Source organism: Egretta garzetta, unplaced genomic scaffold (genome assembly GCF_000687185.1).
Source record: "Egretta garzetta isolate BGI_Z169 unplaced genomic scaffold, ASM68718v1 scaffold323, whole genome shotgun sequence".
NCBI lineage: Eukaryota > Metazoa > Chordata > Aves > Pelecaniformes > Ardeidae > Egretta > Egretta garzetta.
In genome coordinates, this window is record NW_009259435.1 from 4,200,985 (window position 1) to 4,210,708 (window position 9,724).

At 49.3% G+C, this 9,724-nt stretch overlaps 1 protein-coding gene across 1 annotated transcript in view; it reads right to left on the minus strand.

The window, feature by feature from the left end:
• Positions 1-514: 514 nt before the first annotated feature.
• DGAT2 (diacylglycerol O-acyltransferase 2) overlaps positions 515-9,724 on the minus strand; it is a 19,665-nt gene continuing 10,455 nt past the window's right edge. The window contains exons 5-8 of the mRNA XM_009637144.2: positions 6,114-6,318; positions 2,612-2,786; positions 1,500-1,702; positions 515-669 (exon numbers count right to left, since the gene is read on the minus strand). Coding sequence (XP_009635439.2) covers positions 515-669; positions 1,500-1,702; positions 2,612-2,786; positions 6,114-6,318 — 738 coding nt within the window. The remainder of the gene's footprint in view (positions 670-1,499; positions 1,703-2,611; positions 2,787-6,113; positions 6,319-9,724) is intronic.

Sequence of the window (9,724 nt, forward strand, 5' to 3'; positions counted from 1 at the left end):
AGCAGCCTGCTTGTGCTTTCAGAAGGGGCTTTGCCAAAGCAGAAATGCCCTTGTGCTATGTAAGTGTGTCCCAACACTGCTCTTGTGCAACACACCTGTAATACTGCCATCCCGCTCAGTCAACCCGCTGCTTTTTTGACTGAAAACCAGGTGGATCCTACTCTCCCAAAATAGCTTCTGCTAGAGGGTACAGTAGCTGTAGGAATGCTTCTGATCCATTGCTGGCAATCCAACAGCATTATATAGCAGATTACAGAGGCAATCAGTTCCTCCATCCAAATCCTCACAGCAATGGGGAGTTACGCTTTTTTTTTTTTGGATAGAAAGACATTTGTAATGGGATTTATCCAAAGTAAAGCCTTTTTTTTATTTTTAAAAGTGGTCTAGCAATACTTTAAACACTTTCTTTGAAAGACATATACACCCACACATGCTTTCAAGTACACGATGGACTTGGACTCCTGGAGAAGATGTGTTGATTCAGAGAGAAGGAGACATCGCTGAGCCAGTCCCCTCAGTTGACTTCCAAGACCTCAGCCTCTGGCAAGCCAAATTTGCTTTTATACTTGTCAAAGAGTTTGATCAGGGAGTCCACATATATGCTATGGTAGAAGTCCACTTCCTTCTGAGACGGATTATCGATTTTGGGGATGGTGATGGGCTCCCCAACTGATAAAAAAAGAAGGAAAGGTCCACATGTTAGGTTGAATGCTCCTGTACATCCTGGAGACTTGTTCTCCATGGCCACAGCTACAGTAGTTCAGCACATCCACCTTGGCGCAGCACAGCTTGCCATAATTGCTGAGGTTTACCCCATTCCTCCCAGTTTTGCCAGGCTCTGAAGCGTAGTCACCCCGCTACCAGGACCCTCATTGCATCTGCAGCGATGCCCAGGGCACGCATGCCATTTTAGCTACACAAATGCCAGCAGCGCAGAGCCTCTGCTGTGCCAGGAGGCTGGGAAGTCCCACTTGCTTCTGTCTGCAGCAGAGTGATGAGTCCCTCCCCAATTAACAGGAACCAAGACTAAAAGCTGCAATTCTCGTGTATTCCCCTATACACACCACAAAAGCAAAGCAGCACTTTCTCTCCCACAAAGCCTTGCTGTGTTAGGTCGGAAGACTCAAAGGCAAGTTTGAGAATTGGCTTTAAGACTCAGCTATCAGACAGCATCGCACTGCCAGTCCTAGGAGTGGGGGGGACACAGGCTGCTTCTGACTTTAGCCATCCAAGACCAGAAAAGGTAGCAGGTACAGCATTTTTTTTCCTCCTCAAAAGAGCTCACTTGCAAAACTAGCTGGCAGTAGGGCATGATGGGAGGCTTGCAGCCTCTGGAAACTATTCTAGCACATTCTCAGTTGTGCTGGAAGGTTTTATATAGAAGGGAAAACAGTTTTATAATCAAGATTCCAAGGCCAAGCTAGAGTGTGGGTATGACAATAGACTCAGGTATGCTACTACCTGGAGAAGCACAGAGCACGTTTATACCAAGACCTTACCAACAGTAGTGATGGGCTTGGGGTAAGGTAACAACCCCCAGGTGTTGGAGGAGAAGAGGCCACGGCCGTGAAAGATGCATGGAGCAAAGCCAATGTGCTTCTGAAACTTCTTCTGCACCCATCTTCCCCAGGAGCCCTCCTCAAAGATCACCTGCTTGTACACTTCATTCTCCCCAAAGGAGTAGACAGGAACCAAGTCCGCACTAGAAAGATGGAGAGATGTTAGGACCTCACACCCTTGGTCTGCAGTCAATGCTACAGCACCACGCTTCACTGCTGTATACTCTTTCAGGCTGCACATTTGCAGATTTTACTGGCCAGAGCTTTGTCTGCAGCACAAGGTACAGACATAAGTCAGCCAGACTTGACGTGGTATAGCAGATAGGCTTTTAAGGCATGCAAGAGGAGAATTGTACTGGCAATGGGCCCAGGAAAGGCTACCCAGTCAGGCATTGAATATGCTTCCATATATTCTCATCTCTGATTTTTGGAGGCCATCCCATTTCAGGCACATGGGATCCCTGGAGATCACAGGGGCTGCGTAGGCGATGCCCCATGCAGGTTATGACATTTGCCTCTCCTTGCCCTGGATGCCTCCTGCTATCTGAGCAGCTTCTTACCCCCATCCCCTGCTCGGGGGCAGAAGAGAGAGGGTAGATTCATGTGCCTGATCCTCTGGGTATATAGAATCATAAATTCACTTTGGTTGGAAAAGACCTTTGAGATCATCGAGTCCAACCTTTAACCTAACCCTGCCATCCCACCGCTAAACCCTGGCCCTAAGCACCTCATCTCTCCTTCTTTTAAATCCCTCCAGAGACGAGGACTCTACCACCTCCCTGGGCAGCCCATTCCAGAGCCTGACAGCCCTTTCGGTGAAGCAGTTTTTCCTAATGTCTAGCCTAAACCTGCCCTGGCGCAACTTCAAACCATTATATCACACAACACAGCAGGACTGCAGAAAGGAGAATCCATCCAAGGCACCAGCTACTTCAGGGGATGAGAGCACCTTTCAATATGGCAGGGTTAGGGTAATGGTTGGCCTTGGTGATCTTAAAGGTCTTTTCCAACCTAAACAATTCTATAGCTCTAGTATCAAGGTTGCCTCTTACCCATGCCGTAGAGCCAGTTTTACAAATCCTTTCCGGTTTTTCAGCGTCACTGAGTTCTTCCCTGGGGTGCAGTTCAGGGACTCCGCTGCTCCTCCGACCACAATGATGATGGCATTGCCAGTGCCATTCTTGGACAAGATATAGTCTATGCTGTCACGGTTCACAGGACATATACCTGCATATCCAAGAGACAGGCATAAGGGTCAAAATGCAAGATTAAGAATAGGCTGGGTGATCCTGAAGACACCAGCCATACTTGTAGCAAAAAGTTCATGCCTTGATTGCAAGTTGAGTTGCCCAACTTCCCTGTGGTCAGAGAGGGTTGCGTATATTGTGAGGCAACCTGTTCCTCAAGTACACAAGCGGTTAATAGACCTGGACAGCACTAGGCTTGGTCATAGACAAACTCCACCAACACCAGCTCTCAAAAAGTTGCCTTAACACAAAAGACTTCAGCAAGGATTTTCTTCTGCTCTTAGTGATGCCAGAGGTGATTTTTTTAACACACCCTCCCTCCAAGTAAAGGTTGCAGTAGGAGCTCGATAAATCCTTAAGGGGGAAGCAAAGTAACTGTTATTTTGATGCAGGAAAGTCTGAATTTGACCAGTTCCTCAGCAAAACCAAGTAGTGAAATAGGTCTTTCTTTAGGAGGATGGTTTAGTGATACAAAATAAGATGGCAAGCCTTCCAGTGGCAGATTATTACAGATTAGTTTAAAAAGAAACTCATACTTTTTCTAAACTAACATCTCAAGCTCTTGCCTGGTGAGAGCACAATCCTTTGCTCTCCTTGGAGGAGATATATGGGACAGAGCACTCAGGTAAGTCCACACTCTGAGACGAGAGCCTGGGAGGGTCTTTCCCTCTGCCCCAGACTGAAAGGGGCAGGACTGTACTACCAGTCACAGCCATCCAGCTTTACAAAGCAACCCCTGCCCTAAAGCATCAGACCCCACTCCAGGGATCTTACCATTCAGCCCAATGGAAGAGGGACCTTAATTTCTCCTTGATTGCTCTACAAATGCTAAGAAGTTTGATTCTCTACTCCTGAAATTCATGCTTTTATCCTACAGTTATTGTCAGAGCTTGCTCATGCCTCACATTTTTGGCCAGGGTAAGCCAAGGAGAAGCGAGATGCCATCATTTACATTCCCATCCACACGTCTGAGCTGTGTTGAGTACTTAAGGTCATTGCACTAGGAAGGGCAGTATTACACAATTTAATTTTAGAAGCTGACTCTGCACATCTCATGGTAGTCATCACATAAACCAAGAACAAAATGATGAATGGGTCCCGTGGAATTATACAGGGCAAGTCTGCAAGCCTTCATGCATATCCAGGCATCAATGTCACCACCTCATGCCAGCTCCAGACCACAGGGGAGCAGACCTCACTTGATACAGATCAGCTGGATTTGAAGATGAAAACCTCATTTCTTTCAGCACACCTACATCTCTCTCTGCCCACATTTCCTTTGAAAGGCTCAGACTGTGCTCGCTGCTCTGTTGGACGGACAGAAGCCTTTGTACTGCTTCCATTCTCCACGCCAAGGCTCACTGGCTACACAGGGGCAGCACAGATTTATGTTCAGCCATTTCACACTTGGTTAGCAGGAGGAGATTACAACTGCTCACAGCACTGAAATCCTTCCTCCAGAAAATGCAACGAGACATGCAGACAAGGGGCAATCGCTGAATCGCGCTCTTCAGTATATTTACTCAGTATTTAAGATTTTCTGGTTATCTCCTCATGCCTTAGAGGATCCCTGCTGTAGCTCTAATCTCTAGTAGGCTATACCACACTAACGTGCAACCATTAGTTGTAAACCGACTAAGCAAGTGTCTTGGTATGGTAATATTTGTTAGGATTTCACCTGAAGTAATTAATCCACACAACAAAGGGTCGAGGGAACTATCAGCACGTCCCAAGTGATGTCAAAGCCTTTGCAGTGACACCCTTAAGTTCCAGTATATCTAAGACTAGTTACAGCTTTCAGAAAGTTAACTCTGTCCAAGAGTTCACACCTAGAGCCTTGCTTAAATCCCAGGTAGAGGGGAAGCAGAATTTCCCACTGGTTTAACTGTGATGCTCAGGGATAGCCAAGCCAGCCCCATCAGCAGTGCTGTTGCCAACACCTACTCCCACCTCCCTTCCAAAAAGAGGGAAGCAGCTCTGGCTGGCCACAGGATTTATCTACCAGTCATCTCAAGCAGACTGAACATGGTTTGGGTTTTTTTTTGGTTTGGTTTTTTTTTAACCTGTAGAAAGGCTGATACTGCATGGAAACTTAAGCAATGCATGAACTAAGTTTACAGACACGAGAGACTGGAAAGCAGATCCCAATTTCTTGTGCACTGCTGTCGTGTGGAACTCCCAAGTTATGGGAATGATGGACTTCACACAGCAGCTTCCATCTGGTGCAGGGAGACAGAAACCAGCTTAGGATGTTGCCCTTCCTAGGCAAGGACAAACGCCTTTTCTGCACCAGATCCAGTTTTCTTCTTTCTCACCAAGTTAAGGCAGTAATCTTGGAAACAGTCAAACCAAGCAAGTCAGAGCCAAGTACAGCTACTCCTATCCTCTCCTCAGCCATGAGTCAAGATTCAGCCAAAATACTCTATTAAGATACCCGTTTTAAGGTCATTTATTGGTGAATCTGTTCCAGGAACAGCAAACAGGGTACTGAACTGTTCAGTTTGTGGTCTTTAAACGTTAGTCCCTCACCTCTACCTAACCAACAGGCACCCTCACTCCAAAAAGGAAGCTCAGGCCATGCAAGAACACAGTTTCTTGAGGCTGTCAACGCTGCATCCTCTGCCCAGTCATACCCTACAAGTCCTCCGTCATGGAAGTACTGGAATCCATTAGAACAGAACCTAGATTAGAACCTATTAATGGCATTCAGCAAACCTGTATCACTGTTCCCTATGAGCCGTCTTTCCAGGGAAGGGGCTCTTCTGAACTGCTGAAACCATGCAATACCCCAGACTCTGCACTCCTGGCAGGCACCTAAAAATGTGGTTGGATGAAAAGGGCATCCATCATCACTGTAAAGAACTATACGTGTGACGGCTCACGTGGTAATGAGCCCAGGAGCAGAGCTAGCCATGGCATTCACACTTCAAAGGCTAGTGAATACTTTATATTTTCAGTTAGCGTGACTTGTTCATCTACCAGTACCACCTAATGGTAGCTAGGACAACTTGCTCCTGTGTCTCCATCTTCCTCACCCACAACTACAGATGCCAGATATCTTTCCTATGCCTTTGGACAAGAGTATCCTTGAGGTAAGGATGAATGCAGAGGAGCAGCAGTCCCCACAGCCCAAGTCAGTCACATTTATTCACAGCTTCCTCTTGACAACTCTACGAAGGCAACGTTTGTGGTGCTACCAGAGAGAATTGGTTACGAGAGCTTCTACCACGGCTTTTCACTTGAAAGAGGGGAAGACAGCTCAGGGGCAAGGGCATGAGTAGGAGGAATAAAGTGCTCTTGCACTTACCGCCAGACATTAAGTAGTCCCTCAAAATGGGCATCCTGAAGTTCCCAGCCAAGGTAGCAAGGTATGGTCGGATCCCAGGGAATTTCTGGCTGACACCCGTGGCCTCTGTGCTGAAGTTGCAAAAGGCACCCAAGCCCATGATGCCATGTGGATGGTACCCAAAAATGTAATTCCTGGTGGTCAGCAGGTTGTGAGTTTTAACCAGCTAGGGAAGAAAAGTGAGCTCACATGAAGACAGGTATTTTCAGGTAATAAGAAAAAAAAAAGGAGGAAAATAGGCAAAGTCCCCAGCTTTTGCCTCTCTTCCCACCAGGGAGAACAGCCTAAGAGCTGGGGCACAGGCTATCCTGGATTTCAAAGGCTGTGGTAATAGCAGCTGCATAGGCTTCAGTTCCCCAAGCAGAGGGAGCAGAATAAACAGGCTGAGCTTGGACACAAGACAACTGCCAGCCAAGCAGGAATTGGGCTTGGGTTGCCATAGCCTGTGCCCTTTGTTTCTCTACTCCTCCCACAGGTATTCTTGCAAGCTTCTTGCCCAAACCAACCAAGTTCTTCATGGCCCTGTGGCCACAGCTACGCCTCCTTCCAGGCCCTCTGAGCACATAAGTGGCTCACGTCCCAGTATGGGGGGAGGGGGGAATTAAAAATCAGTGTCCCGTAACGAAGCAAGTTTGCTTAATACCTGAAAAAAAGAGACTCAGCTATTTAGTATGCCTGCTGGCCGCCCTCCAAGAGGGAAAGTGTGCAGAAGGGTGGCTTACCACTGGAAACTATCCCTCCTTTCAAGAGGTTTTGCTCTGGCCTGCACGCCAAAGGGCCAGCAAGACACCTCAGGCCATCCGCAGCAGTGGGTTGTGCAATATTCCTAACCACTTACTCATCTGTTCGCACGGTGTAGACACGCCAAAGCTGTCTTAGCCACGCACAGCACAACCCATGCCCTGGTACCACTACTGCCAGGGGACTTGAATAATTTTTTTTTTTTTTTTGAGGCTATAAGTAGCAGCAGCATCCCATGCATCAGAGCATCTTCCCAACCCTTGCATCAGAGCATCTTCCCAACCCTTGCATCAGAGCACCTTCCCCTGGCAGTACACAAGTGGTCTGAGTAAGCACACAACAACACTGCTGCATCACCCTACAGAAGTAAGGATCAAATTGAATTTTTTTTCAGGCTGCAATGGTGCCATTTTTTCCCCAACTGCAACACCCCAGCAGCTCTCAGACCGGGGCAGGACCTACAAGCCCCAGTTTTATCTCCAGCATGAGGTGCTAAACAACTGCACCCCATCCCTCAGATGGTATATGCAAAGGTCACTCTGTTTCCAGCTCCTACAGGAAAAAGCGCAGATTTCCAAGACGTCACATCAGCATTACATACCCCACTGTCTTGGCCAAGAAGTGCTTTGGCAGTAAGCAAGTCCGTTTTGTCGAATCATGCTGAAGTGCCATTGCGACACACTTGAAGCAGCATGCCCAGAAATCTGATTCCCTCCTCCCCATGGTCCCACCGCTGTCCCTGCATGAGGCCACAGCACTTGTGCTATTTATGACAGCGGCTGCAATACAGGCATGACGCAGCAGCGGGTTAAGCAAGTTGACTCCCGCTCTCGGCACTTTCCTCCAGCTTTGGGGTTGTGAAGGGCTCCAGGAAGCATGTGCAGATGCTTGTGGTTGCAGCAGCTCTGTAGAGCCCCATGGCCTGTGTCATACCCAGTCATCCTTTCTCCCCTTTCCCTTCTTGCCCAATTAATAGATGACTTTGCTTTTACTCCCCATGACCGTGAGCTATCCCATGACCAGTTAGGACAGACGGGGCTCTCAAACTACAGACTGGAAACCACTCTCCAGGAATGACTGGAGGGGGAAAAAAAATATTAAAAAAAGCAATGATATGGTAAGCAATGCCTCCATCTGTCAGCTCTTGCTCAGTTGTAGAAGACACTGAAGGCCAACATGGCTTGGTTGGACCACTGGCACTCACTCCTCCTCAGAGCAGGGTGATGGTTTCCAGGCTCCAAGCCTCATCCATCACCTACACCAAGCACAGCTGACTTAAAAGGAAACTGGCTGAAACAGAGGGCTTGTCCTTGCCCCCCTGGAGCATGAGGCATTTGTGAGCCGAGCTTGGCACAGCCACACATCTGCTCTTGGACAGAAGACATGCTGTCCTCCTGCTGCCAGCACCCTGCTCCAGCCCCTCCACCACATCAAGGACACCCCGTTCCCAGTGGAGCCCATTGCTTGCATACCTTGTACGAGCCCCAGCCAAGATGCAGCCTTATCATGCTCTGTTTGCTTTCCAAGACCTCCTGTTCCAGAGGCATAGGGTGGGCGATACCCACCACGCTCACCCACACCACTTGCACAAGTAGTGCAGGAGCAAGGCAAGGGGTACGCAGGGAACCAACTCACCTGCACACCCCACCCATGGCAAGGCAAAAGTTCTGAGCAGCACTGGAGGCTCAATGAGAAACAAACACTCACACCAGGTATTCACAGGCCTGAGAGTCAGCTTGGCATTCATATATATGTGCTTTAGAATCAGAGAGTCATTTAGGTTGGAAAAGCCCTTTAAGCTCCCCCAGCCCAACTGTTCCCCTAACCCTGCCATCCCCCCCCCAACCCCTGGCCCTCAGCACCGCCTCTGCCCGCCTGTTAAATCCCCCCAGGGCTGGGGACTCGACCCCTTCCCTGGGCAGCCCCTTCCAGCCCCTGACCGCCCCAAGGGGAAGGAATTGTTCCCCATGGCCAACCTCACCCTGCCCTGGCACAACTTGAGGCCGCTCCCCCAGCCGCTCCCCAGCAGCCTGGGGCTCCAGACCCCTCCCCAGCTCCGCTGCCCTTCTCTGGACACGCTCCAGCCCCCCCAGGTCCTTCGGGGAGGGAGGGGCCCAACCCTGACCCCAGCATTCGAGGGGCGGCCCCCCCAGTGCCCAGCACAGGGGCATGATCGCTTCCCTACTTCTCCCCAGTTTGTCCCACGCAGGCTGCCACTGCCCTCCACAGGTTGCCCCACAACAGATAGTTTCACAGAAGGTGAACACGTCTTCCTCCACCCAAGTCAAACCAGGGCAACCAAATGCTGCCAGGCATCAGACAGGTTTGTGGACTTATCCGCAAGTGGTGCAGGTCTTCGATCTGCTAATGCATAAACTCAGCCCAGGGCCTGACCTGCCGACACCTAAGGCAGAGCCTTCACGTCTCCCTAAACTGAATCTAGAAGCAAGGGGTTTTGAAGTGCTGTAGTCACTTATTTCTAGTCTCACGTGAGGCTGACGCTTTCCTTCGGAGGCTGATCACTCACCCCTAGTTTTCTCACACCTTTCCTCTTGACAAGCAAACACTGAGCTGCTGGGCTTGCCTTATCAGCTTGGCTCAAGGAATTGCTGTAGCTCTCATTTGACACCTCTGCAGCTCTGTTCTGAACCTCCAAGAGGTTTTTCCCTTTGCCTTCAAGGTCTTCTCCAGTCCCACACTGCCCTCAGCTCCTTGAAGACGGAGGCAGTGTGTCATTGCTGCATCCCAGCTGGACCATTACAGTGCTGGGACTGACACCAGACCTTCACCCTGCTGCACTAACATGCCTGTTCCCAGCTGCTGTCTGATCC